A 17644-nucleotide genomic window follows, 5' to 3' on the forward strand; every position below is an offset into this window, starting at 1 on the left:
GGAGCTTTCACCAGCTGGTGTGGTGAAAAATTAATTGTACAAAAAATCATCAATCACAATTCACAATCACACAACAACCATCACTCAGCAGTCAGCCATATATTAGCTATAAAAATTACGTTAATATTTTAACTGTAGGTACCTATCTTTAGTTGTTATTCGACTTGGGACATGATCACATATTCATTAAAGCCTGACAAGAGTCTATTTGGCCGTAAGTTTCGCTACAACTACAAGCAGCTTACCTAAAGCCCCCTCCAGACTATGCGCGTGAATCGCGGGCGAAGCCGCGAACGCGAGTGTGGAGTCGATTTCGCTGTCTGCGAAAATCGACGCCACACTCGCGTTCGCGGCTTCGCGCCGCGATTCGCGCACGAGTGTGGAGGAGGCTTAAGGCAAAATAATGTACGTACGTCATGTAAGGTAAACGTACTGGGCTCGACGCGGTCCCAGTACGTCATCTTGAAACTTAAGTCATTGTCAATAGAGATGACATTGAGCATTAGCATGTCGAGCACTAGTACGTTTACCTATAATCAAATAAAATGCCACTACCAGTCATGGTAACGACTATTTTAAAAACTTTATTTATTGGTACGAAATCCTTCGTCCTTTCATTGATGTGCTTAAATGATTTACACTTTACAGTAGGTATTCAAAATTACAATTTCAACATGCGGGGTCTAATACAAGTTCGATATACTTGGGTTCTATTATCTCTGTCCCTCTAGGTATGTTCTCACTGCTTAGGGTGAAAATTTTTGTGTACTACACGAGATCAAAGTTATTTACATCTCGTGCGCTTTTGAATCCCTTACTACGCTCAAGATTCTAAATTAGATTCACTCGCTACGCTCGTGAATCTATTATAGAATCTTTCGCTTGCACGGGACTCAAAATAAGCACTCGAAGAAATATCAAACTTTGATCTCTTGTTGTACAAATAACTATTGCTCGCATCGTTGACAATCTTTTTGGCGTTTTTGGGATAAATAGTTTATAATTGTGAAATCCTTTCTTTTCGCTTACAACGGTGACATTCGTGGACTTTCTTAATTCAACGTGTGTTTGTCAAAGATGCTCCTTGCCAGTAAAATACATTAGTATCACTGAAAATCCGCTAGCCTATTAGCGCGACTCGATAACAAACTACGAAGTTAACTGTCGATTTGTCGCCATAAGTGTTAACTTTTAGGCAACACACACTTTTCGTCACACAATGGGTTAAAAACATAGGTAGTTCATCGTACTTGAAGATCCACTGTCTAAAGTGTCTAACAAAAGTTAGTTAAGACATAACAGCCGAATATCACATATTGTTCATCTTTAAAGCATCATACGTTTTGGTTTGACAAATTGTCAAATATTGATTGTAGTTATCTACAAAGCGCGTTCGTTATTTAGCATTAAAAAAAAGTAAACAATCTTGATGTGTCTTTTAATTGAAAAATCACGTTTTATAAATAAGTCACAGAAAATATGTCACAATTATGAATCTAATACGATCATTTATATTCTTCTGCTTTCAAAAGTAATAGTTACAGATTATTAAAAAGCGTTTTTAAATTAAAAGACCTATCAAGATCGCTTACCTTCTTCCTAATGCTAAAAAACGAACTTTAGCTATTATAGTCATATTAGTATTCAGACTCACGGACCTCACGGTACAAGGTTGTCAAGTAATAGGAGGGAGGGGAAGATCGAAGATGGATTCAGAGGCCGCCTAGGGCTTGTCCGCGGCCCCACTCGTGTCCTTCAGGGGCGGGGGTTCTCGTTCCGGGTGCAGGACCGAAGTTGTTCGGACGAAGGAACTCGGGGAAATATTTCTTTCTAGAAATAAGGTATAGTGAAATTATCGAGGCACAATGAAGTCCAAAATATTATTATTAACTTATAGTAATTATAACTGCTGAACTAGATGGTGTTAAGTATTTTGTAGTCTCTGCATCGGGGCTTCTAACCTCCGTGCTGACCTGACGTGTACACATATAAGAGGAGGCGAAAAGCCAGGAAATTAGAAGGTAACATAAGATATCGATCGCCGCGCGTAATTTGCGACGGAAAATATGGTCATCGCGAATGTTTTTACCTTTGACCTCAATTACTCTAAAAATATATCTACATAGGTACTTCCGTTAAATTACGCTTGACAGATCTCACTAGCTATTTTATTACTAAAAAATATACTTCCATGGTATGCAGGGTAACAATATACAACTGAAAATAACTGAAAATTAGACATGTTTTCGTGAATATTGTCCCCTCAAGCCAACTTTTATAATTTTGGATGAAGTCTGCCCTTTGTAAATATCTAGTTTCTGGGTGAATTTTTTCATGGCATTTCGCCTTCATTAAAACGTGTAAAATGTCAATATAAAAACTGTAACGCCTGTAACGTCGTGTCGTACCAGGCTGTTAAAGAGAAGGCAGAAGACCGCCAAACATGGAAATTGCTCCACCGACAAGAGTCATACTCCTAAATATATGATGATGATGATGATGATATACTTACAGGATAGCAGGTGGTGTCAGTAAGGCGGGTCCGCCAAACTCCTGCGGGTACTTGAAGTTCAGGAAGACAGCCAGGTGGCCCACCAGGATGCCCAGGAACTCTTCAACGCCACTGGAAACATAATGTTTAATTAAAAATCCATTACATTAGGTAATATAAGGGTGACGACATTTTGACTAAAATACCAATATCTCAGTTCTGCAATGGAATTCCGCTTGGTGCCCATAGAACGAAATGAAGTACAGAGAAATACCTATCTAATGACCTCTCAAATCTGTTGGTTTTGGGGCCATTGTGACGCATAGTCCTTTGAGTTGTCCAACAGTTTTATGGCAAATTTTAACAGCCCTTTGCCAATGCAACCTGCTTTGTTAAGTGTATACTCGTATGTTAAACATGTCAAAAACTCACCCTCCATTGACAATAATGTTGAACGCGAGCAGCACCCACGGCAGCAGCACGGCGCGGAACCGCGTCCCGAACCAGAAGGACACGGTCACGTCCTTGTTCAGCTGGCACCACACGTACACCACCGAGATCACCATCGGATCCATTACGTACTGACGAACAAACTTAAATATACCTAATAGGCAGACATAGTGGCGGGTTGCCCTAAGGCCTTAAAGCCCAGTAATCCCTGGCCTTGGGCGGCCAGATATTAGGTGTGGTAGTCTGTATAATGGGTGCTGAGAAAGGGCCGGCTAATAATTACAGGACCTGGGGCCTAGGGCGGCAAGACTGCAAATTCGCACAGGGCGGACATAATGAGCCACTTTGCGAGGAAATTTATCCTTTACTCTAGGTATGTTAATGAGAATTAAAATAGAAATTTCACTTGTTGTATAAATTACATTAACATTTTAATACAGAAAATGATTTAAAATTTGTACTTACACTTAATCCAATCAGAACTCCAATGCCAATGCAGAAAAGCCAATTAAAGATCAGCATAGTAAAGTAGTCAGCCGGCTTCCCAGCGAAGATCCCGGTCTCCAGACGCTCGGAATAACTGTACAGGAAGTAACAGTTCACGAGGAAGTGGAACCCCGTTGATTGGGTGATGGGATAGTAGAATAGAGCTGTTGCAGGCCGCCATAACTAGAAATATATTTTTTTTGTTTTAAGTAAAGTATGGGAGAGGCCTTTGCCCAGCAATCGGACACACAAATAGGCTAAGAAAAAAAAAGTAAAGTATACACAGGGTGCAATTTTTAAATGGGGCGCTGAGGGCAGCTACTTCAACTCAATGCGACAATGGTCTTAGGAGACCATCCCTAACTATTTAATCAAGGATGACTTTCAAACCTAGGTTGCTGTCTTGTAAGCTTTTCCTGGATAAATGGATTTGAATGCCTAAAATAAAATTGTCAAAACAAAATTAATTGTGACAATTTGCAATTTGGTTATTGACTGTAATTTTTATTGCCAAATCTGTAAATATCAATCTTATTTAATTATATACTTATGGAAGGTCTTTTGAAACCATTTTTGCGTAGTTGCACAGTGTCAGGCAACTGCTCTCAGTGCCTTGTTAAAAAAAGCAAACATTTATAGAGGGGAAACTCAAGTTAAATACTTATACATAGAAAATATCCATAATTCAGGAACAAACAAATAAATGCCCTTACCAGGATTCGAACCCTGGACCTCCTGCATCACTGCTTTACTAGTAAAAAATATTCAATGTAATGCTAAAGTTAGATCTATATTAAGATCCAAAAACCTCTGACATACTAACTATGTAGTAGGTAAGGTAGAAGTAGTAGTGCTCGACATAGCACTAGTATTCAACATGGGCACTTTATGTCAAAGTAATATAGGTTCAATTTGAACGGCGAAGATTTTTCTGTATTCAAATTTAATCCTTGTCACTTTGACATAAAGTGCCCATGTTGAATACTAGTGCAGCATCTAGCACTTGTACTTCTCCCTTAGTATCTGAGGTAAACATATTCAATATATTTTGCTCTTTGTTGCATTTTGACCTGACCATGACTAAGACAAATGATAGTTTGGCAGTATTTTACTTATAGTTATACTTCTGACCTATGAAAATGCTATGTAAAACTGGGTAATTTACATACAATATTGAATAAATATAAACTAATTTTACAATAGGCCCCATGCATGAACTATAAGGGGTAGCATACTGACCGTCAGATTTTTGGCGGGAGGCGTAAATATATCGTTTATGCTTCCGATGTAGCCCACAAGATGGCAGAACCTACTATGCACAAGGAAACGTACCGACGAGAACGGTAGATGGTAACACTTGCTTTGGCATTGTACATGTGCACATATGTTTCCGATTCAGGCCACAACATGACAGACCCTTCAACGCGCACGGTCCCTGTACTTACATGAAATCTGTTGATGATGGCGCCAATATCCAAAATAAAATAATTGAAGTCAATAAGATTAAATTTGGCCAATATACTGAGTCCAACAGTTAAAGATAACCAGTAACGGGTGAAGAGAGGTATTCCATAATACCAGTCTCTAAATTCCGTCATAGTATATTTATTTAAACTATTTAGAGCCAATTATTATTATGTTATTGACCAGAAACAAACATAGGGCCTACCTACACCGGTGCTAAGAATAGATATCACAACACAATAAGGTTACCCGAAATATTCTACAATGACACGCTGTTTTAGGAATTGCCGTTTGGTAAATAAATAATATTCCTGATGTAATTTTATTCTATGCAATTTGTTTACGAAATTACGAACAACATGCGAACAACCAACGCAGCTGACAGATATGACATGACACTGACAGTGACAATCGGCAAGTCGGCAGTGTTGCCATCTCGGATTTTGAAAAAATGCTAATGTCTAGATTATGCCACAATTATGCCAAAGATTTTTGAAACTCCATTTGTGTGTCCGCACAAAAACGTATATGTGTGCTCTTTTAGGGATGTGAAAAGTCGATTTTAATCATGTTATATATCGATAAACGCTACACAGCGAAACGAAATAGTGTTTAATTGAAGCTTCAATATCTTCGTCAACCCATACAACTCGGTTTCGGAAGCAAAGGTGGTTGCGAAGCAGCCGTTCACGCCTGTCGAACTTTTCTGCATAGCCCCGAATGCCAGGTACTGCTCAAAGTCGACGTCAAAAATGCTTTCAATTCAGTAGACAGAGGCGCCCTGTTGACAGAAATCCAAAAACATAGTCCTAGTATCTATCCATACATATGGCAATGCTATAGCTCCCCCACAAAACTGTCCTACAAAAAAAACAATATCCTGTCATGCGCACTGAGCATATAATCACTACGTTTTATGTCATGCGTTGGCTGTCAACAGGGTGACCCTCTAGTATGGAGGAAAACAATCTTCATGTATTAAAAAGTGTCCCTCAAAAACATTAAATAGGCCGCGCCGCGGCGCCACTGTGCATCGCGAACCAATTTTTGACGGTCTTTTAGCCTTGTCGGTAGTGACCCCGCTTATGAAGCAGGAGGTCCCGGGTTCGAATCCCGATAAGAGTATTTATTAGCTTTTTATTATTTGTATTTGTAGGTATTTAATACTAATATATAAATTAATATTGATATACATATGTAAGTTGAAAAAGATAGAGAACAGAAATTGTGATGACCAGCATCACTGGAGGAGGCCTTCACCCTCACAGGAGGGGTTGTTGCAGAATAAATTACAAGAAAAAAATATAATTACTTACTACTTATTACATAACCAAGCATAATAGAACATTGATTTGAGGAATATTAAATATTATTGTAATACTAAACCTAATGTAAATTTAAGTTTATAATATTGTGTTTGTTTTACCGGCGAGAAATAAAAGGCTCTTTTTTGTTTTTCGTTTTTAATATTAATATAAAAGTAAAATATAAAAACACTTACAAAACAAAAAAAAAACACCCGAACACATTTTTATATATGTATAATGTAGTGGCGGATTTGCAGTCTTTGCCGCCCTAGGCCCCAGGCCCTGTAGCCGCCCCTTTCTCAGCACCCATCATATTGACTACATTTTGAGTTATTTCTTGTTAACATCAGCGAATGTTTTGTCACAATTTGCCTGCATCTGACCCTTGATCCAGTCTCTAGGTGTTGGTCGAGACTCTTCGCTATGAGACCGTCCGCTGAGACGACTATCGCAACAATGATCGTCGAGTCAACATCCCACATGGCGGTAATCTCGTAATTGAGTTGGAAATCAAAACCTGAGTGTGCGCGCTGCGCGGTAGTTTTCAGCGAATGCGAGTTCTTAGTTCGGGGCGAACTATTAGTAATTAAGACAATAACTTGGCATTTTTCCTATTCATTTTAGTTTTGGTTTTGGCTGCGGCGTAACGTTTATTTTTATATTTTGCCAGAAAGTGGGCTCGCATAACTACGTACATATCGATAACATTTTTTAATATATGTTTGAAATGGTCGACACATCCAACTTTTATCAATGCTCCTTTTAGTCATTCTTGCGTAATTTCACTGATCGTCTCCATATTGGTTAAAGCTTTGCTTATTACTCTTAACATACATTTCTCTATCATTTTGGTCAGATTGAATAGATCGTCACTAGCATAAATTAACCCGCCGTATAAATCCATTTTATCGATTACGTCGTTTCTCACTAACAGTTTTCCCTCATTAGGACTCATTTGTATGAGTTTTAAACAATTATTGCATTTTACGATTTTTCGCAATTTGCGGACGATGTACCCAGCAATGTAAGACTGAACCGCGTCACTGGTTTATAGCCTCGTTGTAATCATGGTCTTCATAACCATGAATCAATGGTTACCAGATCCTTCGCTCCTAGTAAGTTCTTCAGCAAATCCTTGCCGGAAACATTACAACCGGGCGTATTAGGGAAAAACGAGACGCGAATCGGTAAACTTGTGCAAACATTTTGGGATCAGGGTGATCGTTTCCTCCACACGAATATCTCATGACGGAAAAAAATCCGAGACGACTATCGCAACAATGATCGTCGAGTCAACATCCCACGTGGCGGTAATCTCGTATATAAAGTATTAGTAGGTATCACTAGTGAGATTGAGTTGGAAATCGAAACCTGAGTGTGCGCAGTAGTTTTCAGCGAATACGAGTTCTTAGTTCGGGGCGAACTACTAGTAATTAAGACAATAACTTGGCATTTTTCCTGTTCATTTTAGTTTTGGTTTTGGCTGCGTCGTAACGTTTATTTTCATATTTTGCCAGAAAGTGGGCTCGCATAACTACGTACATATCGATAATTTTTTTTGATACTTGTTTGGAATGGTCGGCACATCCAACTTTTATCAATGTTTCTTTTTGTAATTCTTGCGTAATTTCACTGATCGTCTCCATATTGGTTAAAGCTTTGCTTATTGCTCTTAACACACATTTCTCTATCATTTTGGTCAGATTGAATAGATCGTCACTAGCATAAATTAACCCGCCGTATAAATCCATTTTATCGATTACGTCGTTTCTCATTAACATTTTTCCCTCATTGGGACTCATTTGTATGAGTTTCAAACAATTATTGCATTTTACGATTTTTCGCAATTTGCGGACGATGTACCCAGCAATGTAAGACTGCACCGCGTCACTGGTGACAGCCTCGTTGTAGTCATGGTCTTCATAACCATCAATCAATGGTTCACCATTATCTAGTATATGGTCGAGGCTTTCCAGCCATGCTTGCTTAGCCTCGTTTGAACCAGTTACCATATCCTTTGCTCCTAGTAAGTTCTTCAGCAAATCTTTGCCGGAAACGTTACAACCTTTCGGAGGGCGTATTAGGGAAAAACAAGACGCCAATCGGTAAACTTGTGCAAACATTTTGGGATCAGGGTGATCGTTTCCTCCACACGAATATCTCATGACGGAGAAAAATCTCTGAAAACAAGTCAAAATTATTATTCAATAAAAAATATAGGACCTCGGGTCTCAAACTATCTCCATAATTTTATCTAAATTGGTTCAGCGGTTTAAGCGTGAAGAGGTAACAGACACACTTTTGCATTTATAATAGTACTAATATTTGTATGGCTATGTTCGTTTTTTTAGCATTAGAAAGAAGGTAAGCGATAAAAAACGTCCACAGCCCAAAGTTACGCCTCATTTCAAAAGAATTAAACCCAAAAACACCAGGCAGAAATATATTGATGGGTACAATGGACTAGGTAGGAACTGTATCCTAAAAAAATATGTGCCACCTGTCATGCTTAACGGAGCTCTCTTAGACAGAGTACAGAGTTTCAAGTACCTAGGGCATATTGTTACTGCGGACCTCAAGGATGATGTGGATATGGAGCGGGAGCGGAGGGCGTTGTGCGTAAGGGCGAACATGTTGGCTCGCAGGTTTGCTCGTTGTAGTAGTGACGTGAAGATAACGCTTTTCAAAGCGTACTGCACGTCGCTGTACACGTGTGGCCTGTGGGCGGACTACACGCAAAGAGCGTACAACGCGCTCCGCGTCCAGTACAATAACGCATTCAGGGCGGTGTTGGGGCTGCCCCGCTACTGTAGCGCTTCGGGCATGTTCGCGGGGGCCCACACGGCCTGTTTCCACGCCACCATGCGCGTGCGCGCAGCTGCGCTGGTGCGGCGCGTGCGGGCCAGCGCCAACACTGTCCTGGCGATGATCGCAGATCGGCTTGACTGTCCTTATTAGGGATGTAACGATACCGATACCGATACGATATATCGGCCGATATAATCGGCAGACCGATATATCGGCATCGCCGATTTAAATTCAGCCGATGTTACAGTTTGAAAAGCGCGCAAAACGAATGACGCTGCTAATAATTTGAATACACTTTGTTTCCATAACAAATAACCCTCCTTTTGCGTTGACGTAGTCGGGTAAAAACTACCTAAAGTGAACTATAATTACTGATTTGGATTTACTTTTGCATTAATTGCTTGGTGGTTACCCCTAAATAAATGTTTTCTTTGATTTTGATTTGGCATTTTTCTTTATTAGTTTTACAGTTTTTCACACTTCACAAATTCGAGTGTCTATTAATACATATGTATGTTTTATGCATAATAAGTATATACAGTGAAACCTGGTTAAGTGGGACCTAGATAAGTGAGAAACCTCTATAGCTGGGACTCATGGTGCGGTCCCGACACTTTAGCACTGAATTACCTCTGTTACTGAGAAAAAACGAACCTCTATAACTGGGATTCGTTGTTGTGATTTTATAGTCACATTTACCTCTATAATTGAGACCGAGAGTGTATTTTACCTCTTTTACTGAGACTATATTTATAAGATTACATTTTCCTATTTGTTTTTTTGAATTGTATAGGGAATTGACTTCTGTATTTGAGATAACGTCAATCTATGACCTCTCTAACTTGGACTTCATTAAACAATTTCCGTATTCTTACTAACTCTTAGTCTATCCACAAATTCCGCATTTGCCTAATTGTGTCTAAACAACTTCAAGTTTGATTTAGTTAATTTATGTAAGTAGTTAAAACTATCGAAACGAAAGCTGAAATTTTGATACCATACACGAAAAAATATTTTTTTATTTATTAAATTTCTAATACGCAATGAAGTCCGTATAAAATTTAATTTAATTTTGAAATATCTATCCCTTGGAGAATCATTCAAAATAAATTCAAAGAAATATTTAATCTGACTTTAAAAATATTTAAGGACAAGGATTATTTTACCTTATTTTTAAAGATAATTAGTAAATACCTTATTAACCACCTCTATAACTGAGACTATATCCACTATTCTCACCTCTATTAATGGGACCCTCTGTAAATGAGACAGAAATTTATTTGTACCTGGCTAACTGGGAGCCTGGGTAAGTGGTAAACCTCTTTAAGTGAGACAAATTTGCTCGTCCCTTGAGATCCCACTTATCCAGGTTTCACTGTAATTCCTTATTTGTTATATCTATTAGCTAACTACTATGCCATTAATATCGGTATCTGTATCGGTATCGCCGATTATTTACTTGAAAAATCGGTATCGGTATCGTATCGGCAAAATCATGTATCGTTACATCCCTAGTCCTTATATTGTGCACTGTTGCAACAGGCATGTAAGGACAGGTGTAGGTTAGTTTTGTATGTATTGTTGTGTTTTTGTGTATATATTGTATATCATTATTCTTTAATGTGATTTGTAAATTTTTAAATTTTATTGTTAATGTTGTTGTTGTAGATTATATTTAAATGTAATGTTATTAATGTTGTGTAATCAAAATGTAAATAATGTAAAAATATGAGTATAATTAGCTTGAATTAATGAATTTTAATTTATTTTTTATTTTTAAAAAGGCTTTCTGGACTTTCTCCAAAAGTAAGGCAGCATACATGATGCAGATTCCATACAAGCAGATTCATATTCATTGGATTACATAATTAGTAATTATTAATTACCTCCAACGGATCTTGAGATATGATTCGGTCAAATTGTGTTTTATGAAAAACTAATTATAGCCAGCATTCTATGAATGTAGTATGATACCTTTGGATATGGTGCTTTACGCACACTAGCGTCCCGTCCCCTGCCCCTGACGCAACCACCCCCTTTTAGCATAAATATGTCCCGGTTGAGAGTTTTTTTTGTTTTTTGGGGAAAGTATACAATATAGGAAAAAAGTGTCAATGAAAGAAATGTTCCCTATTAAATTCTAAACAAAAAAGGTTATATTCATTTTTTTGATACGACGCACCATATTGATGTTATAGCTAGATGAACTTCGACAAAATTTAACCGTTGAAAAACTTGTTGAAGTTCAATATAACATAGTACGTGACAGTACAGAAAGAAATCTTCACGGAGAATAAGCTTGCAAGCTTATTCTCCATATTAGTTTTATTTCAGTACTATCACGTACTAACTTATATTGAACTTCAACAAGTTATTGCATGAATATGGTGAGTCTTACCAAAAAGTTGTATATAACCTTTTTTGTTTAAAATTGATTAAGGATTATTTCTTACCTTGACACTTTTTTCCTAACTCTAATACTTTTCTCAAAAATAAAAAAAAACAGTAATCCGGGACATATTTCATGCTAAAAGGGGGGGTTGCGTCAGGGGGAGGGGGAGGGACGCTAGTGTGCGTAAAGCTCCATACCCTAAGGTATCATACTACATTCATAAAAGGCTGGCTATAATTAGTTTGTCTTTCCCATACATTAGAACACAATTTAACTGAATCAATAGGGTTGCTGTCATCAAATACTTGTAATCACATGCAACATTCAGCATATCCAAAATTTCAAGTGTTGCCCGTAAAGTTACTTTTAATCCAGTTAACGTGCTCCTTGACACAGGTATTTTTTTTTTCGAGCTTTTCCCAGTCTGCAAGGAATTCTAAAAATTCCTGGATCGCCTGAAAAAAGTATTTCTTCATTAAGTAAACAAGATTCAAAGCTATACAATGAAATATTAAGAGGAAAGGGGACGGCCGCTTCTCTACACAAAAGTATAGTCAGTAGTAGACATTTACAGATATTAGTAAGGAGCAAAAAATATATTCCATACAAATTTTTAGTGATAGTGAGCCATGGCGACCGAAATTTCGTGACCAGACACCTGTTTTTATAAGATTAATAATATTAGTTTTGATGAGCCGAAAGTCCTACGAAATAAATCCGGACAATCAATGAAAATTATTGATTATATTTATAGGTACATACTTCAGTTGCAAGAGGAACATTTATTACTTGAAAACCTTTCGGTTTCAAATGCGCTGGTGTTAACTTGTAAGCGATTTTTAAGTTAGGCTGACGATAATTCTCTTCCTCTAATACCGCTTCCCAATGTCTTTTTTTCACAGTTCCGTAAGGGGTCTGAAAAAAGAATATTACATTAGTTTGACTTCGTATTATCATTTTATACGAGGCGAAATTGTTATCTCTGACCAAACTCTGAGGGGTGAATATATATAGGTCATACTTAACAACTTATACTATGGGACCAGCCCCGAAATCGTGAAAAAAAATCTGCTGTCTCATACATATTGCGGTGAATCAGTAGAGTCAATGTTTTCTATTAAACAGGCGATTTCTTTTTCGTGATTTCAGGGTTGGCTATAGTAAAAGTTGTTCAGTATGACCTACATATTCACCCCTCAGAGTTTGGTCAGATATAATAATTACACCTTGTATATTTTTAAAATTATCATTACTCATGCATTACTCTTAATTAACCTTGAACTCTTGTAGCTTATCATCCAAAGTAGATGTTCGAAAACATTTCACTAAATGATTAAAATCTGAAATCATCCATAACCGTCGTGAGCAGTCACAAGGGTGTTCACAGCTAACAGTGTCTTCATTTACACCGAATATTTTCCATACTCCTCGGTTCCAAGGTGCACCGTCCATCACGACAGCATCAACACAAATTCCGCTGTTTTCCATTAAAACAATACACTCTAAAACTAGTTTATGTAGCGGTTCGCTTTTGCATGAATTTTTCGATAAAAAGCAACCTAAGGCTTGAACCCATCTACCTCGAAAAGGCACAAACTTGAACACCAAAGCATGGTCCGCTGTTGTATTTTTTAAATTATCTGGAGTGTGTTGCCCCAGGTCAACAAAACCATTAAATTTCATGGTTTGAGAATCAAAATAAACGCCTTCACTTAATTTCATTTCATCCACTAAAATAACTCCTCGTTTCTCCTCCTTCTTCATCGCCTCACATCTTTCTTTTAACCCTTTGACCGCCGTTGTCCGGTATAGAAGACAACGATAGAACGATACGCTGGCGCCGTCGTCTTGTATACAAGACACAAATTCAACCACTGAGTTAATGTGAAAATAATAACAATTGCAATTTCATTTACACTCGTGTTCATATTTAAGTTCTTTGTTTTTTCATTTATTTGCTTTTTAAGCCGCTATATAAATCCCTTCTTTTATAATAAGGCATTAAAAAAAATTGCTCCAATTTTCAACATTTTTCATGTTCCTCGTCGCCGTTGTCTTGTATAAAAGACAGCTAGGGATGGGAATGTTAACTGGATATGGGAATTTTTCAAGTAAATATAAAGTCAGAAATATGTTTTTATCTAAGTATTTGAACACTTGTTAATCGCCAATTTTTTTCAACGAATAGTAGGTAACTACTTACTAGAATACGTAGAACGAGAGTTCGATAGGCATAACTATATTTAAAGTTCAGGCAGCTTCTTTAGCTCTATAAAGTAAAGTCAGACAAGTAAATTTGCCCTTGTAGATTGTGGACTATTTAATTGCAGAAGAGATAAATAAAAAAATAATTGATGTTATTTTATAGCTTAGTGGGAAGGGATACACCGCAGCGACCGCTTCGCACAAGAGTGGTACAGGGACATACCTGTTTATCAGACTTTAGTTTTTTGTTATAACATTGAAGTTAATGTGTAATTTTTTTATAACAAGTCGAACGTTGAACGTTTTTTTGATAAGAGTTTACCTATAGATTAATGTAAACCAAACTGAAATTATAATGATAGATTCTAATTCCGGAATAATATCTTCACTCATTAAAAATTCAACCCACGTGTAATTTTCACTAAAACAGTTCCGGTATATTGACTTTATCGACACATGATGCGCAGCTTTAACGTTACGCCAATAAAGTTTACGTACCGACAAGCGCTTACGCCGTTGACCTAGAGACTATTATTACTTGATCCGCGCGGAAACAGTCCTTGTCGGTCTGCACTGCGGACAGTCCATGCGCGCCGTTGTCTTGTATAAAAGACTTCTCGTACAGCCTAGTGCGGCGATATCACGTCTTGAATCGACATTGTTTAGTGGTTGTTTTTTATGTTAAATCCCTATATTTTAAACATTTTCGGGTGTAAATCATATGTTTAATTTTGGCAATTTGGAATGAAATTAAAACAGAATAAGAACAAAGCTAAATTAAAAAGATTTTTACCATAAATTGTAAATATCGATATCACTATTTGCAATCCCTAAACTTTTTATTAGTTGTTTACATAAAATTTGCTCTGGCGTGTGAGTGAGCGTCTTTGCGGACTAGGTCCGGCGGCCAAAAGGTTACTAAAGAAAGTAGAGGATTGGAATCCATATGCAGAACAGCTGATTTTGCTGAGATACTTATTTAAAGTTTGTACAGAAGGAAGGGGTAAAATATTTCTTTTACGTATAAATTCATACGTATTCCTGCTTTTTATACGTATCAACATGCACTCATAAATCCATTCTAACGTATATCGACGACCTTTTGTATTATTTTTTTTCGCGGCTTCAAAACATGATCTCACGGCATTTTGAAATTCTTCAGGTAGTTTTGAAATAGATGCTTGTACTACGGTATCCGATTTCTTTGCACACTGCGCCTTAGCCAAGGAAATTTTCTCTCTTAATTGGATATTCTGCAATTATATGAACGGTCGATATGAAATTCGTTACTCAAGTAGGTACAATGTATAAAGTTATAAGCCGACAAGATATTGTAGTAATTAAAATGTGGCAACATCGTAGTGTCGTCCCGTTTTCTTAGATTGATTTGAAAGGGACGGCACTACGATGTTGCCACTTTTTAATTTCTACAATTTCTTGTTGGTCTATAAGCGGGTGTGCGAATAAAAAACAACAGCTAAGTAAAGTGGTATCCAGACGGGACTGATCAAATCGGTTGATTTTATCAGAAATGAAATTGGCGTCAATCTCTAATTTTAGATTTATGGTGATATTAGAGCCCTCTACATTGAAAAAATCCAGAAATGGTATCCAGACTGGCCTCACAAATTGGTATTCTTGCATCTGCACTTCATTTTATCGGTAATATCGGTCATTATCGGCGGTTGAATTCGGCGAGCCAAATTGGTATTTGCATCCGCACTTCGATCCTGATTCGATCGGGCAATTGAATCAGATTGGCGAAAAATTTACTAATCTGGATACGCCTTAAGGGACTTCGAAATGATTTCGAAAAATATGTATGAAAACTTCTTGCTCAAGTTTCTTTTTGTATTATTTTACGTCTTCAATTATACAAATACAGTATATTATAGCGTCGCCTAGTACCCATAGTACAACTTTTGCTTGGTTAGGTTGACCTGTGTAAAGGCCAGTACACAATGGGCCAGCGTGGGCCAGTCTCGGGGACGCATTTATGCGTTAGAGGGAGCAAGTGATATTGCTACCTCATTCTACCGCATGGCAGCGTCCCTTGGCCTGGCCGGCGCTGGCCCATTATGTACAGGGGCCTTTAGATGTTCCCTATTATTTATTTATTTAATATGTTTTTGATAAAAAGCCGTAACAGACTACCGCACCATACCGCGACTTTAGTGCGGTGCGGCGCACGTATCGATAGTCGTAAGGTGGTCGCCGTACGTGCGTTAAGAGCCCCCTCCAGACTATGCGCGTGAATCGCGGGCGAAGCCGCGAACGCGAGTGTGGAGTCCAGAACGCAGACCTGCGAAATCGACTCCACACTCGCGTTCGCGGCTTCGCCCGCGATTCACGCGCATAGTCTGGAGGGGGCTAAGGATGTAGCTATAATTTGGAGCGTGAAAGAGATATTTTAACCGCACCATCAAGGTCGTGGCACGGTGCGGTAGTCTGTTACGGCTTTAATGCCGGCTACATACGTAACGATAAATCGTTGCGATAAAACTGTGCAGTCCGATTGTCCGATTGTCGATTATCGTAACGATTTGTCATACACACGGTTCGATTTATCTGCACAGTCGGACTGCACAGTCTTATCGCAACGATTTATCGTACGTATGTAGCCGGCATAAGACTTACCGTCCTCTTCAGACGCTTGCATTTATGTACAAGATTTGAAGCGCGCCGTTTTGCTTCTGCCATTTTTTGTAATAGAGTTGAAGTGGAATTACGGTTCTGCAAACGATTTCGTAATATTCGACAAGATTTACATCTTGGGTACTGTTGATTTCTTTCGTAAGTATCATCACCAATAATCACACCTTTACAAAATCTGAAAATTGATGTAATTATATATTAGATAAATTCGTTTTTATCTTTTATTATTCTCCTGTACCATTGTTTATGTATAAATAGTGCTTTAATCTACAGGTACCTACATAATAAGGGTTCTTAAAATACACATAAAAGTCGAGTTTTAATAGGATAGGTTCAAGAATTAAGACCTATTTAATGTACCGTTACATACAATATTTTGAATGACAAAAATGTTAAATAAAATCAAAGTTAGGCTTACGAGTTATCCTTTTATTTTAAATACAACTGTTACATTATGGTATATATATTCATAAGACAACTGCAAACAGTTGTATTATCGCCTACACCCATAGTACAAGCTTTGGGGCTAGGTTCCTCGTATTCGAAATGAAAAGTAGAGTGTTTAACTCGGGTGAATGGCATCATTTTAGCCTCGGACTATACTCTCACTGCGTTCATCCCTTGGTTAACAATCTACCAAAACTTACTTATTGTCGTCAATCTGAGTACCAACGCACAAAGGCCATCTTTCAACCGATTTTAAGTAATCGTAGGTGTTGTCATATGAATTAATTTTCTCCTTTAGTGGCAATTGTTCATTATTGGGAAAAATTACCTGCAATTAAATAGCAATTATGTTTCGTTACAAATTCAAATCATGCCAACCGAATTTTATTGTTACATTAATAAACACTTACAGTGACAGTTAGATCATCGTTTAAACGTATATGATGTTTAATCTTCTGAGTTTTTGGATCCATTCGCATAAATACCAGCCCATTAGGATTTTCTGCATGTAGCCAAAAAGGCGGCAACAACGAAAATGCCCGAAACTTACTTTTAAAATTCTCTATTGGATTTATTGTTACATTAGTATCCTGATATTGACTAAACAATGGTTCCGCAAAGTCCTATTGTATCATTTCATAATCCATTAAATTATTAGAATCATTTTGATCTTCTGATAATTCCTGTTGCTCGGCATTGATTTGTTGTTGCTGCTCGTCCTTAGGTTGATTGGGGTATGGTTCGAAAGATTCCTCTATGTGAATAGTATTGGCTTGGAGTTCATGTTCGGGAATGGGAATAAACTGATGCTCAATCGTGGACACAGCTTCTTCCTTAAGCGTTTTTCTTTGTGTAGGAATATATTTGAGCTCTCCTTTAATAGTTAACTTTTCGTACATATTTATATTTTCTTCTTTAAAATGAAGATGGCAAATATAA

The 17644-nt window shown here is 37.6% G+C and overlaps 2 protein-coding genes across 2 annotated transcripts; both read right to left on the reverse strand.

Annotated features, from left to right (window-relative positions):
• Window positions 1-792: 792 nt before the first annotated feature.
• LOC134679660 (derlin-1-like) lies at window positions 793-5263 on the reverse strand. The gene is made up of 5 exons (XM_063538610.1): window positions 4873-5263; window positions 3407-3610; window positions 2924-3072; window positions 2513-2623; window positions 793-1830 (listed from the first exon to the last, which is right to left on the reverse strand). Exons 1-5 carry the CDS (start codon window positions 5023-5025, stop codon window positions 1713-1715), a joined length of 735 nt encoding a protein of 244 aa, XP_063394680.1. The 5' UTR covers window positions 5026-5263; the 3' UTR covers window positions 793-1712.
• Window positions 5264-5654: 391 nt separating this feature from the next.
• On the reverse strand, window positions 5655-17313 carry LOC134672922 (uncharacterized). Its single transcript, XM_063530874.1, has 5 exons — window positions 17116-17313; window positions 16906-17033; window positions 16241-16433; window positions 12188-12313; window positions 5655-5672 (listed from the first exon to the last, which is right to left on the reverse strand). Exons 1-5 carry the CDS (start codon window positions 17182-17184, stop codon window positions 5655-5657), a joined length of 534 nt encoding a protein of 177 aa, XP_063386944.1. The 5' UTR covers window positions 17185-17313.
• Between the last annotated feature and the right edge of the window lie 331 nt (window positions 17314-17644).

The sequence above is a fragment of the Cydia fagiglandana genome, chromosome 2, assembly GCF_963556715.1.
Source record: "Cydia fagiglandana chromosome 2, ilCydFagi1.1, whole genome shotgun sequence".
Taxonomy (NCBI): domain Eukaryota; kingdom Metazoa; phylum Arthropoda; class Insecta; order Lepidoptera; family Tortricidae; genus Cydia; species Cydia fagiglandana.

Bases quoted from the DNA above. Each gene is read 5' to 3' on its own strand.
- LOC134679660 (XM_063538610.1), bottom strand. From the start codon at position 5,025: ATGACGGAATTTAGAGACTGGTATTATGGAATACCTCTCTTCACCCGT. The intron at 2,624-2,923 runs GTGAGTTTTTGA...TTATGTTTCCAG, and splicing joins AACATTATTGTCAATGGAGG to TGGCGTTGAAGAGTTCCTGG. The intron at 1,831-2,512 runs GTAAGTATATCA...CCTTATTTCTAG, and splicing joins CTGACACCACCTGCTATCCT to AAAGAAATATTTCCCCGAGT.
- LOC134672922 (XM_063530874.1), bottom strand. From the start codon at position 17,184: ATGCGAATGGATCCAAAAACTCAGAAGATTAAACATCATATACGTTTA. The intron at 17,034-17,115 runs GTAAGTGTTTAT...ATTTAATTGCAG, and splicing joins ACGATGATCTAACTGTCACT to GTAATTTTTCCCAATAATGA. The intron at 12,314-16,240 runs GTAAGTCTTATG...TTCTTTTTTCAG, and splicing joins GCAAGCGTCTGAAGAGGACG to ACCCCTTACGGAACTGTGAA.